At 46.9% G+C, this 27099-nt stretch overlaps 1 protein-coding gene across 1 annotated transcript; it reads left to right on the forward strand.

The window, feature by feature from the left end:
- cstf3 (cleavage stimulation factor, 3' pre-RNA, subunit 3) lies at positions 1-26204 on the forward strand. Its single transcript, NM_001173648.1, is given in 20 exon segments — positions 1-162; positions 1032-1133; positions 1317-1412; positions 5532-5564; positions 6360-6457; positions 6652-6718; positions 6830-6864; positions 6958-7084; positions 7217-7294; positions 7397-7559; positions 10648-10757; positions 10898-11014; positions 11344-11562; positions 11846-11948; positions 14172-14241; positions 15936-16131; positions 17827-17980; positions 22837-22931; positions 25478-25538; positions 25635-26204. Coding segments are annotated over 20 exon segments (2151 nt in total). The 5' UTR covers positions 1-135; the 3' UTR covers positions 25835-26204.
- The last annotated feature ends 895 nt before the right edge of the window (positions 26205-27099 follow it).

The raw sequence follows: 27099 nt of genomic DNA on the forward strand, positions 1-27099 counted from the left end.
ACAGCAGTGGGCAGACTGTGTTCATAGCTACTAGAGTTGTCGTGCAGTCATGCGATATAGCTGTTTTTAATTGAATATTTCTATGTTTAAATACTGTTGACATTTGTAATATAGGTACACTAAACGTAACCAGTAATGTCCACGGAAGCAACCGCCGACCAGGTAGAGCATTTCAGTTGTTTGTAGCGAACGGTTGCTAGTTAGCTACGTTACAATTTCACTCGTGTTGCATGGTGGTTCACTGACGTTAGCTAGCTAGGCCTACACTCTAGATACCGTTTAATCTAGAATATATGGATTTGATGCGCTTTCTACATAGCTACCACACATTATTGACAATATTTTAGGGAAAATAGTTAACTACTTAATTACGTTGCCTTTTTGAGAGACCTGCGGCTAAGCTAATTACGTACTAGCTAGGTAACCTGCCAATGATTTGTCAGAATGAATGTCAGTCGACCAACTAACGTCAGCTAGTTTGTATAGATAAAACGACCTAATATGGTCTGAACGTCATGCTAACACGACTAGTTAGCGTTTGGCCTGTTGCTGAGAATAAATACTAGTTAATATTAAATCGCGTGCTAGCTGAAGTTAGCAACCTAGGTAACATTACTGTTGCAGTTGGGCCGCGCTTTTTTGTTACGCTAACTAGCCAAAGCGTATGCAGCAATGTGCATTTAAACAGTTGAGCGCACCGTTTACTCCATAAGCGATCTGTGTTAGAAGTTGTGCAATTGTGTAACATGTTTACATGATTAGCGAACTACCTTGGTAGTCAACTAGCTAACCATGTAAACAAGCAAGCATTGCATCGTGTCTGCCGTTGGCCTACTCGGTTTCTTATGTGGCTAAATAAAGTAGTCCAAACTGGAAATAAGTGTAGTAGGTCTATTATAAACGAGATCTTCTAAAATGTACTCTTAAAATTGGTTATAATATTGGCACCCTGATTGATTTGTTTTCCCAAGCCACCTCTTGTTGCAGTGTATGCATGTCTGTAACCCCAATCATATTTTTATGTCTTGCAGGCAGCTGAGTATATCCCAGAGAAGGTTAAGAAAGCAGAGAAGAAGTTGGAAGAAAACCCATATGACCTTGACGCATGGAGCATTCTGATTCGAGAAGCACAGGTTTAGTGACTCAGGGTTGCATTCCTCTTACCTGGGGTAATCGATTGGGTCAAGGGAGGGAGAGGGTGGGGATCAAGAGGGTGGTGGGTGGGGATCTAACAGAACAATTACAAATGTGTCATATAGGACTGTTTCAACTTGTTTGTCAACAAGTGTACATGTAAATGCATTCTGCCCTTTTAGAACCAACCAATAGACAAAGCAAGGAAGACGTATGAACGACTTGTGGCCCAGTTCCCAAGCTCGGGCAGATTCTGGAAACTATTCATTGAAGCGGAGGTTAATATTTTATCAATTTCTCACAACTACATGTGTGCATGAGCGTGCATATCCTAACAGGATCAACAATGTGACTTTCACACAACAAATAGGTCCTCTTCATCTCAATGGTATTTTTAAAAAGTACGAGGGGTTTAGGTTAATATCTTAACCATTTATTTTTCAGGACGCAGACTGTATGTTTCTCAGTAGTAGTCTTTAAATGGGGTTAAGTGCATTTGTTGCATGTTTGATCTGCAACAGCATTAAAACGTTTTAATGGTATTGGAGTGCTTTAGCCTTTTATTCACTTGTCGTGTCTATTTATTGCCTCCTGTGTCATTTCTTTGAGGTCATTTTTGTTTTTGATCATAAACCGTATGAGTGAATGTTGTGTCCAACTTAACATTTTTTCCAGCACAGTTATGCTACCCTACCACCCAACAAGCGACCTATGTTTACTACGAAAGCTGTAGTATTGTAGATCCCTGGTTTTGACCCAGCAAAGAATCCACATTACTCCAATATGTCTTTTTAAAAGGATAGTTCACCCAAATTACAAAATCTATTGGGTTTTTGTAGATGGTACCTGCTCCCATTCCTGCCCCCCACCCTTATCACGCCATATTGCCTACATCTTAGATTAGCCTTAAGCTCCATTTCATTAGTATGCCATTAGTTTTAGACATACAAATGGATGCTTGTAATCCACTTATTTAGGGGGATAAAGGGTAAGTATGTGTGAGTTAAAAGCATGACTGACCTAGCCTCATTAATTGATGCCCACTACACACAGCTCTGATCCGAGCTAGTCATCTGGGCTCTGGGCTGTCCACAGCAGGTGAACAGAAGTCTGGGGAGGAGACCAACTCATGTGCCCAGTTTAAAATCAAGCCCATGTCTCACTTCCTGTAGGATTGAAGGGATTGAGTGGGAGTATGTAAACGGGTAATGCTTCACGGAGCCCCCTTCTTACACCCACAGCTTCCTTTCACATCTACAGGAATTGACTTGTACATGGTGTCCCATCTAGGTCTGGCAGTATGTAGGCTTTTGTTCCAGTGCAAATACACCTGATTCCATGTTGAATCTGGGTAAAGGGTTTTTTCCTCCTGTTAATTGTGTTTCTGGACTAGAGGGGAAAAGCCTGCACATACTGCTGCCCTACAAGACTGGGATTGGACACCCCTTGTCTGAGGGTTGATTGATACCAGATCGGCTAATAGTCTCTAATGTTCAGACGTCACCTTATTTGTTGGTGTATTGTGACTGGAATACAATCAGACTTGACCCTGGAGTATTTGCACCGTGCACATCCATGAGGAGTTGGGCACATTGTTATTTAGTCTAGAAGCTCTCCCATTCTTTACACTGCTACCCTAGTTAGAATGGCCTCATTCAACACCGTTTAGCACAGCCTGTAGGTCATTCTGTAAAAGTTCAACCACCCGTTGACTTCATTTGTTTATAGATATGCACCATAGTTAAAAGTTGGTCATTTGCATTAAAACTATTCAATTGTTTTTTTCCCTTCCAGTTTGGATAGCCTTTGATTTATATCTAGACTGCAGTCAAATCCAGCTCGCCGTAGTCTTTTTATCCCCGTTTCATTTGCCTCAGCATCATGAGCAACCTGGAAATAAATACATTTTGTTAAGCTTTGGTTGTTTTGAGCTTAACTGCAACCTGTCAAATAACATGGTAGTTGTAACCTTTTTCTTTACTGCTGTAACATCAACATTCTAGTTTGGATCTAATGTGTAGAAAATGAATCATACGTTCACTAACCGTTTAAGAAAATAACGTGTGCTTGTGAAAGAGTTATACAGGAACAATCCAGTATTGGGAAATCAGGTGTTTTACTTGTAAATTCACACATCGCAGGACTCCTATGTTCAGGTGCAGCTTAGGGGACCATTGTCTTGGTTCTGGGTCAGATTTGACCTTTTGTGGCACATTTCTCACTTGCTTTGTGGTTTTTGTCTTGGTTTGAATACAGTTTCTGTCACCTAGGTGAACTCAAGTGGTTGATCTGTGCATGCACAAGCATAAGGAAATGCATAAGTTGCGTTGTACTCAATTTGACTGTACCCTGCGGTTTGTTGAGAAAGTGATTTTTAAATTGCATACTGTTTAATAAAACAAATGACCAGAATTCTGTACTGTGACTCATTGCATCTTTTTCTTTATGGTGTTGATGGTTACTGCAGTCCAGTTCACAACCACCTCCTTTCCCCATAACCATTCCCATACCTAATCCCATTTTAAAGAATGCATTAGGCCTGGTGCTCTTGATTATGCCACATATAAATTGTGCCTGTTACCTTCCGAGTTGATGTTTTTTTTGGGTTGGCTGCCGAGTGCGAGTTAGGTCGTAGTTCTAGTGATGTGCTTGTAATGTGAATGCTTATTTGATAGAGAACTGATGGTAGTTGAAGAACTGGAATAGTTTTGAATGTTGTGGAAGCTATTTTTATGGATATGTTGAACATTTGCCTAAGGAAGTATTTCTGTGTTGATGGGCTTGCTCTTGGGTTTTTAAGCCTGGGTCTTTCAAGTAGCCTGGATTGTTGTGACTTCCTGATAAAAGCCCATATTACTAATATAATGTATTTTATTTGGTTGAGATTTAAACAATTTCAGACAATTGGATGGATTGATTAATATTTAATTCCCCACTCGACTGGTTTGCCTGCACCGAAATGTAACAATGTGCTTTAGTGGACTTTGTCTCTCTTCTAGTGTCTTTGGAGTCTGGTTCTCATGTTGTAGCTGGGATAACAACTTTGAGTGAGAGGCTGAAACTATTGGTATTGAGTGCTAAAGCCATGGGCTGCTGTAGATTCATACAATGACAATGTATGCTGGCTACAGATTGTGTGCGTGTCTGCCCTCGAGGTGAGATTTTATCTATCTAGCCTACCTAAAGCTATGTCACGGGATGTACTTCTCTATGCCTGCAGCTGTCAAGGCTGGGGTTAACTCTTCTGTGTATTATTTTTAAGTTGATTTATCTAGTGATTTACTTCAATAAATCATTGTTTATTACCCATCTTGTTTCATGTTGTCTGTGTAAAACTAGTGTTCTTTTTCATGTCTAACACTACAATTCCATAGGCCACATTTGACATAGGCCTAGTTCTCTTTAGGATCTGACTTGTTGAACAAATGTGAAATGATTCATTGTAATCTTGCAATGATACTTCCCACCTCTAGATGTATACATATTGAATTAGTTATTTTCTTGTGCTGAGTATTGTTATTCCTGAAAAAGTACTTATATTCAAGCTATACACTCCGAGGCCTAGGCAATGTTTAATGTTGACGCATTATTTGATAGCCCCTCTAATCAGTGATTGTGTTAAGTGGCTTGCACAACAATAAGATGAAAGCCAACCTGTGGGCTTAGTGACATTCCGCTGTATTGCTCTTAGAATCAATGAGGGAAAGAAGCAGATGGAGGATTATCGAGGCAGGATTCATTCCAAGTTCAAATGTATTCTCCCATTCAAACACCTGAATGTTTCTTGTTACTGTGTGTTTTGTCGTCAAATTTTTAGGAGCTACTAGCCTTGCAATTGCAACAACAAAAGGCCTACAGTACAGGACATGCAGCTAGGCTGCTGCTTTGGGAGTCCTGTGCCTGCCACACAGGCCTTTTGTCAGGGCCAGGCCAACCGGTAGCTCCAGTAAAGATTGATGTTTCTCATTATGCTTAGCTGCTTTTTATATGCTGATGAAAATGTCCTTTTTCTAGTTGTATTGGGCTTATTTTTCTAAGGCTACAGTTTATTGGGAAGGGTGGGTATTCACAGATGGGAAAACGTGTTCTTTAATTCCTTTACAGCTCCTATCTTTATCTTTACCCCATGGAACAATGTCTAGACATCAAAACCCATTTTTTTGCAACTGCTTGATCATGTGACTCGTGTATGGTCCATGATGTACAATGAGAATAAACCCCATATCTTACAAAATATATCTTGAAATGGTCTTTCTTGTGTGAAATTCACTTTGTTGATCTGAAAGGGATTGTGTGTGTGTGTGTCAGAGGGAGTTTGCATGCATGCCTGTTTGTCCATATATACAATGGAAACACCTGCCTGTTGAATTAACACTTCATTTACACTCTGTCCACAGATCAAGGCAAAAAACTATGACAAGGTAGAAAAGGTGAGTGCCAATCATACCAAAGTCCCCTCCCATTGGCCTTACAGGGGACTGAGACTGCCATGGTTGGTTGATTCTAAGGGAGGTTTCACCTCTCTGTCACTTGATGGAAACCAACATGGTTCTGACTCATCCAGTGTTGCCCTTAACAACTGAAGAAGCCATTTAAGTCACCACTGTAATATATCAAGGATCAAGCCAAACCCATAAAATGTAGCTGCATGCTTTACTGCAGTACAACAGTAAATCTACAATTCAGAAGAGTAGAAAATCATTGTTTATTGCCACTTGTTTAAGTCACAGAACATGTATTGATAACCCACAGACAACACTAAACACTTATCAGCTCAAACTTTTCTGTCTGGTGCGGATGTTTTTACTATGTTGGTACTGTCTGTTAACCATCCCCTGAAACTGAAAGGAAAAACAGTTCTCTCTCATTTTCACCAAGGAGGGTTCAGTCTTTTATAGCAGCAGCGCGTTGCAAAGCCCTTGTGTACACTGCTGTTTATCTCCAGCTGTGGTACAGTGTGGCTGCTGCCTGTCAGTGAGCTCTGTTCCACTGGTTCTGCTGGGGTAGGCATTAGGTCACTTTCTATTAGGCAGCCCTCCCTAGAGGGAATCCCCTACTTCCCCTTTTACACGGAAACACACACTACAAATCACCCTGCGTATCTATTTCTCAGTATGACAGTGGGGAATGATTGAGTGCACACTTGTCTGAAGCGTTAATTTTCAGTAGACCAATATGTTTTTGAATACATGAAACTGAAAAAAGGCCCTTCCCTCCTACTGTAGTTGTTTCAGAGATGTCTGATGAAAGTGCTGCACATCGACCTGTGGAAATGCTACCTTTCATACGTCCGAGAGACCAAAGGAAAGCTACCCAGCTACAAGTAGGTTCACCTGTTACCCAGGAAAGGAATTGGAGGGGGACGGGCTCTTCGTGTGCTCACACACAATCTTAACCATTCAGCAATGCATTTCACAGTGATAACACAACACCCTATTTTGACAAATGTTCCCAGTGCATGTCTTGATATTGTGATGTAACACAAGTCCTAACCCAGCCCTGCTTGACCATCACCAGAGAGAAGATGGCGCAGGCGTATGACTTTGCGCTGGATAAAATCGGCATGGAGATCATGTCCTACCAGGTAAATCAAAGCATATTGGCAATTAAATGTTAAAACAAGTTTGTTAAAAAAAAATGCAATCTGAAATGGGTTTCCAAGCCACGATCTCTAATTCTTCTGCTCTCCCCTCAGATATGGGTGGACTACATCAACTTCCTCAAAGGAGTGTAAGTACTGCTCTTAACACAATACTTTGTTGTTGTTTTCGTTCATTAAAAAGTACTTCAAGTCCCTAATTCCCTAGTCTTGTGTCCTTCCAGTGAGGCGGTTGGTTCGTACGCTGAAAACCAGCGAATCACGGCGGTGCGCAGGGTCTACCAGAGGGGCTGTGTGAACCCCATGATCAACATCGAGCAGCTCTGGAGAGACTACAGCAAGTATGAGGAGGTAAGACCAATGACCTATGACCCCTATGGAGGGCTGAATAAGGAACCACATGAGGGGTAGCAGAACATTGCTTTCGTGTGCCATTGATCTCATCCGTCAGTGGTGCTAAGTAGCCTGGTGTTGTACAAACAGGGCATCAACGTACATCTGGCCAAGAAGATGATTGAGGACCGCAGCAGAGACTACATGAACGCTAGGAGAGTGGCGAAGGTAAGGTACTCACACACAAACACACTATGATGAGGTAAACGGATGTATACTGTCTGGTAAAGGATTTAATGATTGTGAGCTGATGTAAAACTGTCTCTTCAGGAATATGAGACTGTGATGAAGGGTCTGGATAGGAACGCCCCCTCGGTGCCACCCCAGAACTCCCCCCAGGAGGCGGTGCAGGTGGAGATGTGGAAGAAGTACATCCAATGGGAGAAGAGCAACCCGCTCCGCACAGAAGACCAGACACTCATCACTAAGAGAGGTATTTTGGGGGGAACCGTGATTCATAAAGCTAGTGGTGGTGGGGGGAACAGTGATTCATATAGCTAGTGGTGGTGGTGGGGGGAGCAGTGATTCATATAGCTAGTGGTGGTGGGGGGGGAACAGTGATTCATATAGCTAGTGGTGGTGGGGGGGGAACAGTGATTCATATAGCTAGTGGTGGTGGTGGGGGGGAACAGTGATTCATATAGCTAGTGGTGGTGGGGGGTGGAACAGTGATTCATATAGCTAGTGGTGGTGGGGTGTGGAACAGTGATTCATATAGCTAGTGGTGGTGGGGTGTGGAACAGTGATTCATATAGCTAGTGGTGGTGGGGGGGAACAGTGATTCATATAGCTAGTGGTGATGGTGGGGTTGAACAGTGATTCATATAGCTAGTGGTGATGGTGGGGTGAACAGTGATTCATATAGCTAGTGGTGGTGGGGGGAACAGTGATTCATATAGCTAGTGGTGGTATTTGTGTGGTGGGAACAGTGATTCATAAAGCTAGTGGTGTTGGGGGGGAACAGTGATTCATATAGCTAGTGGTGGTGGTGGGGGGGAACAGTGATTCATATAGCTAGTGGTGGTGGGGGGGAACAGTGATTCATATAGCTAGTGGTGGTGGGGGGGAACAGTGATTCATATAGCTAGTGGTGGTGGTGGGGGGAACAGTGATTCATATAGCTAGTGGTGGTGGTGGGGGGGAACAGTGATTCATATAGCTAGTGGTGGTGGGGTGTGGAACAGTGATTCATATAGCTAGTGGTGGTGGGGGGGGAACAGTGATTCATATAGCTAGTGGTGGTGGTGGGGGGAACAGTGATTCATATAGCTAGTGGTGGTGGTGGGGGGAACAGTGATTCATATAGCTAGTGGTGGTGGGGGGGAACAGTGATTCATATAGCTAGTGGTGGTGGGGGGGGAACAGTGATTCATATAGCTAGTGGTGGTGGTGGGGGGAACAGTGATTCATATAGCTAGTGGTGGTGGGGGTGTGGAACAGTGATTCATATAGCTAGTGGTGGTGGGGTGTGGAACAGTGATTCATATAGCTAGTGGTGGTGGGGTGTGGAACAGTGATTCATATAGCTAGTGGTGGTGGGGGGAACAGTGATTCATATAGCTAGTGGTGGTGGTGGGGTGAACAGTGATTCATATAGCTAGTGGTGATGGTGGGGTGAACAGTGATTCATATAGCTAGTGGTGGTGGGGGGGAACAGTGATTCATATAGCTAGTGGTGGTATTTGTGTGGTGGGAACAGTGATTCATATAGCTAGTGGTGTTGGGGGGGGAACAGTGATTCATATAGCTAGTGGTGGTGGTGGGGGGGAACAGTGATTCATATAGCTAGTGGTGGTGGGGGGGGAACAGTGATTCATATAGCTAGTGGTGGTGGGGGGGAACAGTGATTCATATAGCTAGTGGTGGTGGTGGGGGGAACAGTGATTCATATAGCTAGTGGTGGTGGTGGGGGGAACAGTGATTCATATAGCTAGTGGTGGTGGGGTGTGGAACAGTGATTCATATAGCTAGTGGTGGTGGGGGGGAACAGTGATTCATATAGCTAGTGGTGGTGGTGGGGGGGAACAGTGATTCATATAGCTAGTGGTGGTGGTGGGGGGGAACAGTGATTCATATAGCTAGTGGTGGTGGTGGGGGGAACAGTGATTCATATAGCTAGTGGTGGTGGTGGGGGGGAACAGTGATTCATATAGCTAGTGGTGGTGGTGGGGGGAACAGTGATTCATATAGCTAGTGGTGGTGGGGTGGGGAACAGTGATTCATATACCTAGTGGTGGTGGGGGGGGAACAGTGATTCATATAGCTAGTGGTGGTGGGAGGGGAACAGTGATTCATATAGCTAGTGGTGGTGGGGGGGAACAGTGATTCATATAGCTAGTGGTGGTGGGGGGAACAGTGATTCATATAGCTAGTGGTGGTATTTGTGTGGTGGGAACAGTGATTCATATAGCTAATGGTGTTGGGGGGGGAACAGTGATTCATATAGCTAGTGGTGGTGGTGGGGGGAACAGTGATTCATATAGCTAGTGGTGGTGGTGGGGGGGAACAGTGATTCATATAGCTAGTGGTGGTGGTGGGGGGGAACAGTGATTCATATAGCTAGTGGTGGTGGTGGGGGGGGAACAGTGATTCATATAGCTAGTGGTGGTGGGGGGGAACAGTGATTCATATAGCTGGTGGTGGTGGGGGGGAACAGTGAATCATAAAGCTAGTTGTGGTGGTGGGGGGGAACAGTGAATCATAAAGCTAGTTGTGGTGGTGGGGGGGAACAGTGATTCATATAGTAGTGGTGGTGGGGGGGAACAGTGATTCATAAAGCTAGTTGTGGTGGGGGGGGAACAGTGAATCATAAAGCTAGTTGTGGTGGTGGGGGGGGACAGTGATTCATAAAGCTAGTTGTGGTGGTGGGGGGGGGACAGTGATTCATATAGCTAGTGGTGGTGGGGGGGGGAACAGTGATTCATATAGCTAGTGGTGGTGGGGTGGGGGAACATTGATTCATATAGCTAGTGGTGGTGGGGGGGGAACAGTGATTCATATAGCTAGTGGTGGTGGGGGGGAACATTGATTCATATAGCTAGTGGTGGTGGTGGGGGAACAGTGATTCATATAGCTAGTGGTGGTGGTGGGGAGGGACAGTGATTCCTATAGCTAGTGGTGGTATTGTGTGTGGTGGTGGTGGGGAAACAGTGATTCCTATAGCTAGTGGTGGTGTGGGGGGGGACAGTGATTCCTATATCTAGTGGTGTGTGTGTGTGTGGTGGGGGGGGACAGTGATTCCTATAGCTAGTGGTGGTATGTGTGTGTGGTGGGGGGGACAGTGATTCCTATAGCTAGTGGTGGTATGTGTGTGTGGTGGGGGGGACAGTGATTCCTATATCTAGTGGTGGTATGTGTGTGGTGGGGGGGGAACAGTGATTCCTATATTTGTGGTGTGTGTGAACTTGATATAGCATGCCATCAGACTTTATAGGCACAGTAAAGTTGATAGAAATCCATTGTTGCCTAGAGGTTTTGCTAGCATTGCAGCCCTAACGTTGTAATTGTGCTCCATGTTGCAGTGATGTTTGCCTATGAGCAGTGTCTGTTGGTGCTGGGCCATCACCCTGACGTGTGGTATGAGGCTGCCCAGTATCTGGACCAGTCCAGTAAACTACTGGCAGAGAAGGGGGTAAGAGAGGCCACTGATGGCACAATGTGTCCTAATTGGAACAGGGTTTCCTCCGTTTTAAAAGATACGTTTGTTATTTTAGACCTTACTGTTATATGGTTTTTAAATGCCAGACTTGAACCCTTTCTTCCGCTCCTCAGGACATGAACAACTCTAAGGTGTTCAGTGACGAAGCAGCTAACATCTACGAGCGCGCCATCGGTACTCTACTGAAGAAGAACATGCTGCTGTACTTTTCATTCGCTGACTACGAGGAGGTGAGCTGCACGAACACCAATCATCTGTCACGGAACACTTGCCAAAACAAAACATGAGGTCATAATATGAAGATGTCAAGGGTTGCCAAGGAAATGTATAATTGACTGTCATCCATAAATGATTAGTGCATCTTTCACTGCAGACGTATTCATTTGTCTCGTCTCATTCCTATTAAGATTAATTAATTGGATTAGTCCAGAACAATCCTCGTGTTGAGTTAAGTTGTGGAGTGTGAACCAGTATAAATGAATGTTGAATAGAGGTCCAGGAAATGTTTGACAGGCATTTAATTGATGAATGAGCTAACCCACATCTCTCCTCTTTTCAGAGTCGATTGAAGCATGAAAAGGTCCACAGCATCTACAACCGTCTGCTGGCCATCGAGGACATCGACCCCACGCTGGTCTACATCCAGTACATGAAGTTTGGCCGGCGGGCCGAGGGCATCAAGTCAGGCCGCATCATCTTTAAGAAGGCCCGGGAGGACATGCGCACGCGTCACCACGTCTATGTGACTGCAGCACTGATGGAGTACTACTGCAGTAAGGTGGGTATACATAGGCTACGGCCACAAACACATTTAGTCTGAAAATTTGGTATTGAGGCAATGGGACGGAGTCGACGGATGACGGAGAACCGAAAACAGTTGACTTGAAAATAGCGTTTGACGGACAAAAACTGACAATTGATTAATGCATATATGATTTCATCTGTGTTCCTGTGTCTCTGTGGCCTTAGCCTGACACCCATGCCAACAGTGCAAAGAGAATATAAGGGGAAACATTCTGTGTCTCAATGTTTGACTGGTCTTCCGTTACCTTCCCTCACAGGACAAATCAGTGGCCTTTAAGATATTTGAACTGGGCTTGAAGAAATATGGAGACATTCCAGAGTATATACTTGCATACATCGATTACCTCTCACACCTTAATGGTAAGTGACAAGTGACAGATTCATTTATTGAGACTTGTCATTCACCCTCTTGTGTAACAATAACACAACCACGGGTAGCTGCCATGGCAACAGTCATTGAGATTTGTATAGCTGTTAAGCAATGGTGTTGAAGGCTACAGGGGATCCAATATCAGTCTATTTGTTAAACATGCTGATCCTATTCTCTCTATGACATGGACCCAGTGACATCCTCTATCAGTTACTCATATAGTCAATCTAGATAAAACCCAGGCAGAGGCGGTCTATAGATCCTGGTGTGTGTTTCTTTATTTCATTGACGTGTATATACTGAACAAAAATATAAACCCAACATCCAAGATTTTACTGAGATACAGTTAATATAAGGAAATCAGTCAATTTAAATAAATACATTAGGCCCTAATCTATAGATTTTTACATGACTGGGAATACAGATATGCATTTTCAATTTTCAGACATTCCTGGTCACGGATCCCTTAAAAAAAAAAGGTGGGGGCGTGGATCAGAAAACCAGTCCGTATCTGGTGTGACCACCATTTGCCTCATGCAGCGCAGCAAGTCTCCTTCGCATAGGGTTGATCAGGCTGTTGATTGTGGCCGGTAAACTGTTCTCCCACTCCTTTTCAATGGCTGAGCTAAGTTGCTGGATATTCATGGGAACTGGATCACGCTGTCGTACACGTCGATCCAGAACATCCCAAACAAGCTCAATGGGTGACATGTCTGGTGAATATGCAGGCCATGGAAGAACTGGGACATTTTTAGCTTTCAGGAATTGTGTACAGATCCTTGCGTAATGGGGCCGTGCATTATCATGCTGAAATATGAGGTGATGGCGGCGGATGAATGGCACGACAATGGGTCCCAGGATTTCATCACGTTATATCTGTGCGTTAATTTTGCCATTGATAAAATTCAGTTGTGTTCATTGTCCGTAGCTTATGCCTGCCCATACCATAACCCCACCGCCACCATGGGGCACTCTGTTCACAACGTTGACATCAGCAAACCGCTCGCCCACACCACGCCATACACATGGTCTGTGGTTGTGAGGCCTGTTGGACATACTACTAATTCTCTAAAAAGATATTGGAGGTGACTTAACATTAAATTCTCTGGCAACAGCTCTGATGGACATTCCTGCAGTCAGCATGCTAATTTAATGCCCCCTCAACTTCAGACACCTGTGGCATTGTGTTGTGTGACAAAACTGCAGATTTTAGTGGCCTGTTATTGTCCCCGGCACAAGATGCACCTGTGTAATGATCATGCTATTTAAAACCTCCTACAGTGTTGGTCCCCCCCCCCGCGGGACGGTTGAGCTAACGTAGGCTAATGTGATTAGCATGAGGTTGTAAGTAACAAGAACATTTCCCAGGACAAAGACATATGTGATATTGGCAGAAAGCTTAAAAAAATAAATAATCTAACTGCGCTGTCCAATTTTCAGTAGCTATTACAGTGAAAGAATACCATGTTATTGTTTGAGCAGAGTGCACAGTTATGAACTTAAATGTATTAATAAACCAATTAGGCACATTTGGGCAGTCTTGATATAACATTTTGAACAGAAATACAATGGTTCATTGGATCAGTCTTAAACGTTGCACATACACTGCTGCCTCTAGTGGCCAAAATCTATATTGCGCTTAGATTTCTAAGTCATATTTTGGCCTTTCTCTTATTCACTTTCTCATATTTTTGCCTTCTAACAGCATGTTTTTATTTTATTTTGTATTATCTTTTACCAGATCTAATGTGTGTTATTCTCCTACATTAATTTCACATTTCCACAAACTTCAGTGTTTCCTTTCAAATGGTATCAAGAATATGCATATCCTTGCTTCAGGTCCTGAGCTACAGGCAGTTAGATTTGGGTACGTCATTTTAGGAGAAAATTGAAAAAAAGGGTCTGATCCTTTATTAATCAGGTTCTTGATATGCCACACCTGTCAGGTGGATGGATTTTCTTGGCAAAGGAGAAAAGCTCACTAACAGATGTTAACAAATTTGCACAAAATTTGGGAGAAATAAGCTTTTTGTGTGTGTGGAACATTTCTGGGATGAAACATGGGACCAACACTTTACATGTTAATTTTATATTTTTCAGTGTAGATGGGGTGTTAAGCTGTAAATTAGGAGACAGATGCTGAGGCATTATCTGCAACATAAAGGTAGATTAATGAGTTTGAAAGCCTCACCTCTTTCTCTACCGCCCTCCAGAGGACAACAACACCAGAGTTCTGTTTGAGCGTGTTCTCACCTCGGGAAGCCTGTCGCCAGAGAAGTCTGGGTATGAGGAATTATGTTCCTACAACACCCACATTAGATCTGTCTGTTGTTGTGTTATTATAGAACACCCACATTAGATCTGTCTGTTGTTGTGTTATTATAGAACACCCACATTAGGTCTGTCTGTTGTTGTGTTATTATAGAACACCCACATTAGATCTGTCTGTTGTTGTGTTATTATAGAACACCCACATTAGATCTGTCTGTTGTTGTGTTATTATAGGACACCCACATTAGATCTGTCTGTTGTTGTGTTATTATAGAACACCCACATTAGATCTGTCTGTTGTTGTGTTATTATAGAACACCCACATTAGGTCTGTCTGTTGTTGTGTTATTATAGAACACCCACATTAGATCTGTCTGTTGTTGTGTTATTATAGAACACCCACATTAGATCTGTCTGTTGTTGTGTTATTATAGGACACCCACATTAGATCTGTCTGTTGTTGTGTTATTATAGGACACCCACATTAGATCTGTCTGTTGTTGTGTTATTATAGAACACCCACATTAGATCTGTCTGTTGTTGTGTTATTATAGAACACCCACATTAGATCTGTCTGTTGTTGTGTTATTATAGGACACCCACATTAGATCTGTCTGTTGTTGTGTTATTATAGGACACCCACATTAGATCTGTCTGTTGTTGTGTTATTATAGAACACCCACATTAGATCTGTCTGTTGTTGTGTTATTATAGGACACCCACATTAGATCTGTCTGTTGTTGTGTTATTATAGGACACCCACATTAGATCTGTCTGTTGTTGTGTTATTATAGGACACCCACATTAGATCTGTCTGTTGTTGTGTTATTATAGGACACCCACATTAGATCTGTCTGTTGTTGTGTTATTATAGAACACCCACATTAGATCTGTCTGTTGTTGTGTTATTATAGGACACCCACATTAGATCTGTCTGTTGTTGTGTTATTATAGGACACCCACATTAGATCTGTCTGTTGTTGTGTTATTATAGAACACCCACATTAGATCTGTCTGTTGTTGTGTTATTATAGGACACCCACATTAGATCTGTCTGTTGTTGTGTTATTATAGGACACCCACATTAGATCTGTCTGTTGTTGTGTTATTATAGGACACCCACATTAGATCTGTCTGTTGTTGTGTTATTATAGGACACCCACATTAGATCTGTCTGTTGTTGTGTTATTATAGAACACCCACATTAGATCTGTCTGTTGTTGTGTTATTATAGAACACCCACATTAGATCTGTCTGTTGTTGTGTTATTATAGGACACCCACATTAGATTTGTCTGTTGTTGTGTTATTATAGGACACCCACATTAGATCTGTCTGTTGTTGTGTTATTATAGAACACCCACATTAGATCTGTCTGTTGTTGTGTTATTATAGGACACCCACATTAGATCTGTCTGTTGTTGTGTTATTATAGGACACCCACATTAGATCTGTCTGTTGTTGTGTTATTATAGAACACCCACATTAGATCTGTCTGTTGTTGTGTTATTATAGGACACCCACATTAGATCTGTCTGTTGTTGTGTTATTATAGGACACCCACATTAGATCTGTCTGTTGTTGTGTTATTATAGGACACCCACATTAGATCTGTCTGTTGTTGTGTTACTATAGGACACCCACATTAGATCTGTCTGTTGTTGTGTTACTAATGGGCCTGTGTGTTTGTCAACACCTCTCTCTCAGTGAGATCTGGGCACGTTTCTTGGCCTTTGAGAGTAACATCGGGGACCTGGCCAGTATCCTGAAGGTGGAGCGCAGGCGTTTCACGGCCTTCAAGGACGAGTACGAAGGCAAGGAGACAGCCCTGCTGGTGGACAGATACAAGTTCATGGACCTGTACCCCTGCTCTGCCAGCGAGCTCAAAGCTCTCGGATACAAGGTCTGTACAACTGGTCATTTCTACAGCTACATTTACACAGAAAGATGATTCTGACTGCTATGGCCTCTTCACCTGTTGAAGACTCTTCAATAGAAACAGATCTATGGATATCAAATCAAATTTATTTATATAGCCCTTCTTACATCAGTTGATATCTCAAAGTGCTGTACAGAAACCCAGCCTAAAACCCCAAACAGCAAGCAATGCAGGTGTAGAAGCACAGTGGCTAGGAAAAACTCCCTAGAAAGGCCAAAACCTAGGAAGAAACCTAGAGAGGAACCAGGCTATGAGGGGTGGCCAGTCCTCTTCTGGCTGTGCCGGGTGGAGATTATAACAGCACATGGCCTAGATGTTCAAATGTTCATAAATGACCAGCATTGTCAAATAATAATAATCATAGTAGTTGTCGAGGGTGCAACAAGTCAGTAACACGAGTAAGTGTCAGTTGGCTTTTTCATAGCCGATCTTTGAGAGTATCTCTACCGCTCCTGCTGTCTCTAGAGAGTTGAAAACAGCAGTTCTGGGACAGGTAGCACGTCCGGTGAACAGGTCAGGGTTCCATAGCTGCTGCAGGCAGGCAGGCAGGCAGGCAGGCAGGCAGGCAGGCAGGCAGGCAGGCAGGCGGAGAGAGAATTTACATTCACACCGGAAAAGACAAGATAAATACTACAGATGTGACAGACTGACCCTAGCCCCCCGACACATAAAATACTGGAGGCTGAGACAGGAGGGGTCAGGAGACAATGTGGCCCCGTCCGATGAAACCCCCGGACAGGGCCAAACAGGTAGGATATAACCCCACCCACTTTGCCAAAGCACAGCCTCCACACCACTAGAGGGATATCTTCAACCACCAACATACCATCCCGGGACAAGGCCGAGTATAGCCCACAAAGATCTTCGCCACGGCACAGCCCAAGGGGGGGCGCCAACCCAGACAGGAAGACCACGTCAGTGACTCAACCCACTCAAGTGACGCACCCCTCCCATGGACGGCATGGAAGAACACCAGTAAGCCAGTGACTCAGCCCCCGTAATAGGGGTGGAGGCAGAGAATCCCAGTAGAGAGAGGGGAAACCGGCCAGGCAGAGACAGCAAGGGCGGTTCATTGCTCCAGCTTTTCCGTTCACCTTCACACCCCTGGGCCAGACTACACTTAATCATAGGACCTACTGAAGATGTAAAATGTAAATGTAAAAAAAAAAAAAAAAATGTAAAATGTACTGAAGAGATGTCTTCAGTAAAGACTTAAATGTTGAGACTGAGTCTGCGTCTCTCACATGGGTAGGCAGACTATTCCATAAAAATGGAGCTCTATAGGAGAAAGCCCTGCCTCCAGCTGTTTGCTTAGAAATTCTAGGAACAATTAGGAGGCCCGCGTCTTGTGACCGTAGCGTACGTGTAGGTATGTACGGCAGGACCAAATCGGAAAGATGGGTAGGAGCAAGCCCATGTAATGCTTTGTAGGTTAGCAGTAAAACCTTGAAATCAGCCCTAGCCTTAACAGGAAGCCAGTGTAGGGAGGCTAGCACTGGAGTAATATGATCATATTTTTTGGTTCTAGTCAGGATTCTAGCAGCCGATATAAAACAAGTGGACCATTTGTGTGTTTCTCTCTTGTTCAACTCTTCAATCACGTGAGGGTAAAGGATATCTGTTTAGAATTCTATGATTTTAACCTGTGTGTGTGTGCAGGACGTGTCCCGTGCCAAACTGGCGGCGTTGCTCCAGACAGAGACGGTGGTGACTCCATCGGCTCCCACGCAAAAGGACGAAGCCGACCGCAAACCAGAGTACCCCAAACCTGACACTAACCAGATGATCCCCTACCAACCACGACACCAGGCCCGTACGTACCTTACCCCCTCCTCTATCCCTACCAGCTACAACACCTGGCTAGTATGTACCTTACCCCCTCCTCTATCCCTACCAGCTACGACACCTGGCTAGTAGGTACCTTACCCCCTCCTCTATCCCTACCAGCTACGACACCTGGCTAGTATGTACCTTACCCCCTCCTCTATCCCTACCAGCTACGACACCTGGCTAGTAGGTACCTTACCCTCTCCTCTATCCCTACCAGCTACGACACCTGGCTAGTAGGTACCTTACCCTCTCCTCTATCCCTACCAGCTACGACACCTGGCTAGTAGGTACCTTACCCCCTCCTCTATCCCTACCAGCTACGACACCTGGCTAGTAGGTACCTTACCCCCTCCTCTATCCCTACCAGCTACAACACCTGGCTAGTAGATACCTTACCCCCTCCTCTATCCCTACCAGCTACAACACCTGGCTAGTAGATACCTTACCCCCTCCTCTATCCCTACCAGCTACGACACCTGGCTAGTAGGTACCTTACCCCCTCCTCTACCCCTACCAGCTACGACACCTGGCTAGTAGGTACCTTACCCCCTCCTCTATCCCACCAGCTACGACACCTGGCTAGTAGGTACCTTACCCCCTCCTCTATCCCTACCAGCTACGACACCTGGCTAGTAGGTACCTTACCCCCTCCTCTACCCCTACCAGCTACGACACCTGGCTAGTAGGTACCTTACCCCCTCCTCTATCCCTACCAGCTACGACACCTGGCTAGTAGGTACCTTACCCCCCTCCTCTACCCTACCAGCTACGACACCTGGCTAGTAGGTACCTTACCCTCTCCTCTACCACTACCAGCTACGACACCTGGCTAGTAGGTACCTTAACCCCTCCTTTACCCCTACCAACCACGACACCTGGCTAGTAGGTACCTTACCCCCTCCTCTACCCCTACCAGCTACGACACCTGGCTAGTAGGTACCTTACCCCCCTCCTCTACCCCTACCAGCTACGATAACTGGCTAGTAGGTACCTTACCCCCTCCTCTACCCCTACCCACCACGACACCTGGCTAGTAGGTACCTTACCCCCTCCTCTACCCCTACCAGCTACGACACCTGGCTAGTAGGTACCTTACCCCCTCCTCTACCCTACCAGCTACGACACCTGGCTAGTAGGTACCTTACCCTCTCCTCTACCCCTACCAGCTACAACACCTGGCTAGTAGATACCTTAACCCCTCCTTTACCCCTACCAAACACGACACCTGGCTAGTAGGTACCTTACCCTCTCCTCTACCCCTACCAGCTACGACACCTGGCTAGTAGGTACCTTAACCCCTCCTTTACCCCTACCAACCACGACACCTGGCTAGTAGGTACCTTACCCCCTCCTCTACCCCTACCAGCTACGATACCTGGCTAGTAGGTACCTTACCCCCTCCTCTACCCCTACCCACCACGACACCTGGCTAGTAGGTACCTTACCCCCTCCTCTATCCCACCAGCTACGACACCTGGCTAGTAGGTACCTTACCCCCTCCTCTATCCCTACCAGCTACGACACCTGGCTAGTAGTTACCTTACCCCCCTCCTCTACCCTACCAGCTACGACACCTGGCTAGTAGGTACCTTACCCCCTCCTCTACCCCTACCAGCTACGACACCTGGCTAGTAGATACCTTACCCCCTCCTCTACCCTACCAGCTACGACACCTGGCTAGTAGGTACCTTACCCCCTCCTCTATCCCTACCAGCTACAACACCTGGCTAGTAGGTACGTTACCCCCTCCTCTACCCCTACCCACCACGACACCTGGCTAGTAGAGGTACCTTACCCCCTCCTCTATCCCTACCAGCTACGACACCTGGCTAGTAGGTACCTTACCCCCTCCTCTACCCCTACCAGCTACGACACCTGGCTAGTATGTACCTTACCCCCTCCTCTACCCTACCAGCTACGACACCTGGCTAGTAGGTACCTTACCCCCTCCTCTAGCCCTACCAGCTACGACACCTGGCTAGTAGGTACCTTACCCCCTCCTCTATCCTACCAGCTACGACACCTGGCTAGTAGGTACCTTACCCCCTCCTCTATCTAACCAGCTACGACACCTGGCTAGTAGGTACCTTACCCCCTCCTCTACCCCTACCAGCTACGACACCTGGCTAGTAGGTACCTTACCCCCTCCTCTATCCCTACCGGCTACGACACCTGGCTAATAGGTACCTTACCCCCTCCTCTATCCCTACCAGCTACGACACCTGGCTAGTAGGTACCTTACCCCCCTCTACCCCTACCAGCTACGACACCTGGCTAGTAGGTACCTTACCCCTCCTCTACCCTACCAGCTACGACACCTGGCTAGTTGGTACCTTACCCCCCTCCTCTACCCCTACCAGCTACGACACCTGGCTAGTAGATACCTTACCCCCTCCTCTATCCCTACCAGCTACGACACCTGGCTAGTAGGTACCTTACCCCCCTCCTCTACCCCTACCAGCTACGACACCTGGCTAGTAGAGGTACCTTACCCCCCTCCTCTACCCCTACCAGCTACGACACCTGGCTAGTAGGTACCTTACCCCCTCCTCTATCCCTACCAGCTACGACACCTGGCTAGTAGGGGTACCTTACCCCCTCCTCTACCCTACCAGCTACGACACCTGGCTAGTAGGGGTACCTTACCCCCTCCTCTACCCCTACCAGCTACAACACCTGGCTAGTAGGTACCTTACCCCCTCCTCTACCCCTACCCACCACGACACCTGGCTAGTAGGTACCTTACCCCCTCCTCTACCCCTACCCACCACGACACCTGGCTAGTAGGTACCTTACCCCCTCCTCTACCCCTACCAGCTACGACACCTGGCTAGTAGGTACCTTACCCCCTCCTCTATCCCTACCAGCTACGACACCTGGCTAATAGGTACCTTACCCCCTCCTCTACCCCTACCAGCTACGACACCTGGCTAGTAGGTACCTTACCCCCTCCTCTATCCCTACCAGCTACGACACCTGGCTAATAGGTACCTTACCCCCTCCTCTACCCCTACCAGCTACGACACCTGGCTAGTAGGTACCTTACCCCTCCTCTACCCCTACCAGCTACGACACCTGGCTAGTAGAGGTACCTTACCCCCTCCTCTACCCCTACCAGCTACGACACCTGGCTAGTAGGTACCTTACCCCCTCCTCTACCCCTACCAGCTACGACACCTGGCTAGTAGAGGTACCTTACCCCCTCCTCTACCCCTACCAGCTTCGACACCTGGCTAGTAGGTACCTTACCCCCTCCTCTACCCCACCAGCTACGACACCTGGCTAGTAGGTACCTTACCCCCTCCTCTATCCTTCCAGCTACGACACCTGGCTAGTAGGTACCTTACCCCCTCTACCCCTACCAGCTACGACACCTGGCTAGTAGGTACCTTACCCCCTCCTCTACCCCTACCAGCTACGACACCTGGCTAGTAGGTACCTTACCCCCTCCTCTATCCCACCAGCTACGACACCTGGCTAGTAGGTACCTTACCCCCTCCTCTACCCCTACCAGCTACGACACCTGGCTAGTAGGTACCTTACCCCCTCCTCTACCCCACCAGCTACGACACCTGGCTAGTAGGTACCTTACCCCCCTCCTCTACCCCACCAGCTACGACACCTGGCTAGTAGGTACCTTACCCCTCCTCTACCCCACCAGCTACGACACCTGGCTAGTAGGTACCTTACCCCCTCCTCTACCCCTACCAGCTACGACACCTGGCTAGTAGGTACCTTACCCCCCTCCTCTACCCCTACCAGCTACGACACCTGGCTAATAGGTACCTTACCCCCTCCTCTACCCCTACCAGCTACGACACCTGGCTAATAGGTACCTTACCCCCTCCTCTACCCCTACCAGCTACGACACCTGGCTAATAGGTACCTTACCCCCTCCTCTACCCCTACCAGCTACGACACCTGGCTAATAGGTACCTTACCCCCTCCTCTACCCCTACCAGCTACGACACCTGGCTAATAGGGTACCTTACCCCCTCCTCTACCCCTACCAGCTACGACACCTGGCTAGTAGGTACCTTACCCCCCTCCTCTATCTAACCAGCTACGACACCTGGCTAGTAGGTACCTTACCCCCCTCCTCTACCCCACCAGCTACGACACCTGGCTAGTAGATACCTTACCCCCTCCTCTATCTAACCAGCTACGACACCTGGTTAGTAGGTACCTTACCCCTCCTCTATCCCTACCAGCTACGACACCTGGCTAATAGGTACCTTACCCCCTCCTCTACCCCTACCAGCTACGACACCTGGCTAATAGGTACCTTACCCCCTCCTCTACCCCTACCAGCTACGACACCTGGCTAATAGGTACCTTACCCCCTCCTCTACCCCTACCAGCTACAACACCTGGCTAATAGGTACCTTACCCCCTCCTCTACCCCTACCAGCTACGACACCTGGCTAATAGGTACCTTACCCCCTCCTCTACCCCTACCAGCTACGACACCTGGCTAATAGGTACCTTACCCCTCCTCTACCCCTACCAGCTACGACACCTGGCTAGTAGGTACCTTACCCCCCTCCTCTACCCCTACCAGCTACAACACCTGGCTAATAGGTACCTTACCCCCTCCTCTACCCCTACCAGCTACGACACCTGGCTAATAGGTACCTTACCCCCTCCTCTACCCCTACCAGCTACAACACCTGGCTAATAGGTACCTTACCCCCTCCTCTACCCCTACCAGCTACGACACCTGGCTAATAGGTACCTTACCTACGACGCTCCAGCCTTTGGGAATCTCGCTCCACACACCAGTCAACTTGGGCATGCTCCACTCCAGCTCCGCTCACATGCTCTTGTCTCGCCCCACAGCTCCAGGACTGCACCCTGTTCCAGGGGGGGTTTTCCCGGTCCCCCCGGCCGCAGTCATCCTGATGAAGCTACTGCCACCACCCACCTGCTTCGTGGTCAGTACCAACACCCCACCACTCACTGTTGGTGACATCACAGTACCAACACCCCACCACTCACTGTTGGTGACATCACAGTACCAACACCCCACCACTCACTGTTGGTGACATTACAGTACCAACACCCCACCACTCACTGTTGGTGACATTACAGTACCAACACCCCACCACTCACTGTTGGTGACATTACAGTACCAACACCCCACCACTCACTGTTGGTGACATTACAGTACCAACACCCCACCACTCACTGTTGGTGACATTACAGTACCAACACCCCACCACTCACTGTTGGTGACATTACAGTACCAACACCCCACCACTCACTGTTGGTGACATTACAGTACCAACACCCCACCACTCACTGTTGGTGACATTACAGTACCAACACCCCACCACTCACTGTTGGTGACATTACAGTACCAACACCCCACCACTCACTGTTGGTGACATTACAGTACCAACACCCCACCACTCACTGTTGGTGACATCACAGTACCAACACCCCACCACTCACTGTTGGTGACATCACAGTACCAACACCCCACCACTCACTGTTGGTGACATCACAGTACCAACACCCCACCACTCACTGTTGGTGACATCACAGTACCAACACCCCACCACTCACTGTTGGTGACATTACAGTACCAACACCCCACCACTCACTGTTGGTGACATTACAGTACCAACACCCCACCACTCACTGTTGGTGACATCACAGTACCAACACCCCACCACTCACTGTTGGTGACATCACAGTACCAACACCCCACCACTCACTGTTGGTGACATCACTGTACCAACACCCCACCACTCACTGTTGGTGACATCACTGTACCAACACCCCACCGCTCACTGTTGGTGACATCACTGTACCAACACCCCACCACTCACTGTTGGTGACATCACTGTACCAACACCCCACCGCTCACTGTTGGTGACATCACCGTACCAACACCCCACCACTCACTGTTGGTGACATCACAGTACCAACACCCCACCACTCACTGTTGGTGACATTACAGTACCAACACCCCACCACTCACTGTTGGTGACATTACAGTACCAACACCCCACCACTCACTGTTGGTGACATCACTGTACCAACACCCCACCACTCACTGTTGGTGACATCACAGTACCAACACCCCACCGCTCACTGTTGGTGACATCACTGTACCAACACCCCACCGCTCACTGTTGGTGACATCACAGTACCAACACCCCACCGCTCACTGTTGGTGACATCACAGTACCAACACCCCACTGCTCACTGTTGGTGACATTACAGTACCAACACCCCACCGCTCACTGTTGGTGACATTACAGTACCAACACCCCACCACTCACTGTTGGTGACATCACTGTACCAACACCCCACCACTCACTGTTGGTGACATCACAGTACCAACACCCCACCGCTCACTGTTGGTGACATCACAGTACCAACACCCCACCACTCACTGTTGGTGACATCACTGTACCAACACCCCACCACTCACTGTTGGTGACATCACTGTACCAACACCCCACCGCTCACTGTTGGTGACATCACTGTACCAACACCCCACCGCTCACTGTTGGTGACATCACAGTACCAACACCCCACCGCTCACTGTTGGTGACATCACTGTACCAACACCCCACCGCTCACTGTTGGTGACATCACTGTACCAACACCCCACCACTCACTGTTGGTGACATCACCGTACCAACACCCCACCGCTCACTGTTGGTGACATCACCGTACCAACACCCCACCACTCACTGTTGGTGACATCACAGTACCAACACCCCACCACTCACTGTTGGTGACATTACAGTACCAACACCCCACCACTCACTGTTGGTGACATTACAGTACCAACACCCCACCACTCACTGTTGGTGACATCACTGTACCAACACCCCACCACTCACTGTTGGTGACATCACAGTACCAACACCCCACCACTCACTGTTGGTGACATCACTGTACCAACACCCCACCGCTCACTGTTGGTGACATCACAGTACCAACACCCCACCGCTCACTGTTGGTGACATCACAGTACCAACACCCCACCACTCACTGTTGGTGACATTACAGTACCAACACCCCACCACTCACTGTTGGTGACATCACAGTACCAACACCCCACCACTCACTGTTGGTGACATCACAGTACCAACACCCCACCGCTCACTGTTGGTGACATCACAGTACCAACACCCCACCGCTCACTGTTGGTGACATCACAGTACCAACACCCCACCACTCACTGTTGGTGACATCACAGTACCAACACCCCACCACTCACTGTTGGTGACATTACAGTACCAACACCCCACCGCTCACTGTTGGTGACATCACAGTACCAACACCCCACCGCTCACTGTTGGTGACATCACAGTACCAACACCCCACCGCTCACTGTTGGTGACATCACAGTACCAACACCCCACCGCTCACTGTTGGTGACATCACTGTACCAACACCCCACCACTCACTGTTGGTGACATCATGTGGTTGTTGTGCTGATGTTGTGGTGTTTCTGCAGGGGCCCTTTGTGCAGGTGGATGAACTGATGGAGAGCTTCAGGAGATGTACACTACCAGAGAGTAAGTAGCTTTGAAACTGTCATATCACCAAGCTTCCCTTTAGATTTTCCTTTGCCTGAATAGCACACATAACGTTGATACATATCTCTCTCCCAGCTGTAGATGCAGCAGTAGAGTTGATAACAGGCAGGCAGCCTGATGCCAGCGGAGAAGGGAATGGCTCCATGGAGAACCATGCCATGACCAAGTCACTGAAGAGACCCAACGCAGACTCTGATGAAGAAGAGGACAAGGGCGCTGTGGCCCCACCCGTTCACGACATCTACCGCGCTCGCCAGCAGAAGAGGATCCGGTGAACACACACTCACTCAGACACACACACACTTGGGATGGACTCTGTACAGGAATGTAACCCATTACGTCAAACCTTTTAGGGCAAACAGACTCGTCTGAAGTTTGTCTGGAAGATTCTTTATATCCAACCATCGTTGGTCCCTCTACACACACCTGTGTTTGTTTTTTTGTTCTTGGTGTTTTTTTAACCGTTTTATTTTTTAAAGCTGGGTGACTAATACTGTACAAAGTTTTTAATTCAACCCTTAATTTGACACTCAGCTGTTTGGCCCTGTGAACCTCTGGTGATGGACAAATGGAATCGACCTGTTTTTCTAGTCAAATTGAGAGAACACATTTCCTTCCAATAAAAAGGGCAGAAAATAACCAAAACAAAGTGTCTCCTGTCTTGTTACTGAAATGATCACTTCTGTTCTTAGATTATTTTCAGGTTATTTCAAGGTTAATCATGTTTGAGGGGTAAAGTCTACAGTATATAACTTTGGCTGTGCACATTTAATAGTCACCACTAGGTTTCAGCATGGTGCTGTCTAGACCAGAGATTTACAGCTGTGTGTATCAGTGCATCAGCAGTGGAGCCTGATAAAAGCAGTCTCCATCTATCTAATCATATTCCCTGCCTTGATGATGGGACCTGCTCAGTACCAGACCATCACAAGAACTCCCATCTGTCTGTTAGGGCTGAGATAGGTCTGCCTCTGGTCACCTCCACCAGCCTGTTATTAACTTAGTAACTCTGACTGATCTACGTACAGGTGCATTGTAGGCCGGTATCACACCCAGATCAGATCAGTCCAGGAACTGGCTAATCTAGGTGTCTTTAAAGGGCCCTATATTTGTCTTAACTGAATAGATTCTGGGAGAACATCCAAACCTAAGTGTAAACGTGATGGCTAATGTGTTGGGATGGGAGAAGTTGGTTCATTGAGTTTAAAAATGGTGTTCTTCCTTCCGGTCCAAATCTCCACTGACCTCATGAGTTAAGGGTGTGGAAGAGAACATGTGGAGAGGGGACTGATTTAAATACCTGCTGCTATTTGCTGCTGACACAACCTCATATGTAACAATCTGATATGCACAGTAAACTAGCCAATCAAAAATAGTCTTGTTGAACGTAGCTGTGTGTGTTGGTGCATTTCACATGGATACATACTAGAATACATCTTAATGGTGGATTGGCTGAACTCTAGTCATGTGGTTTGGAGGACAGTTGATTTTAATGTGGCCTAGGACACGAAGACACACTCAATAACATGCTTCCTAGAGG

This window comes from Salmo salar, chromosome ssa11 (assembly GCF_905237065.1).
Source record: "Salmo salar chromosome ssa11, Ssal_v3.1, whole genome shotgun sequence".
Lineage (NCBI taxonomy): Eukaryota > Metazoa > Chordata > Actinopteri > Salmoniformes > Salmonidae > Salmo > Salmo salar.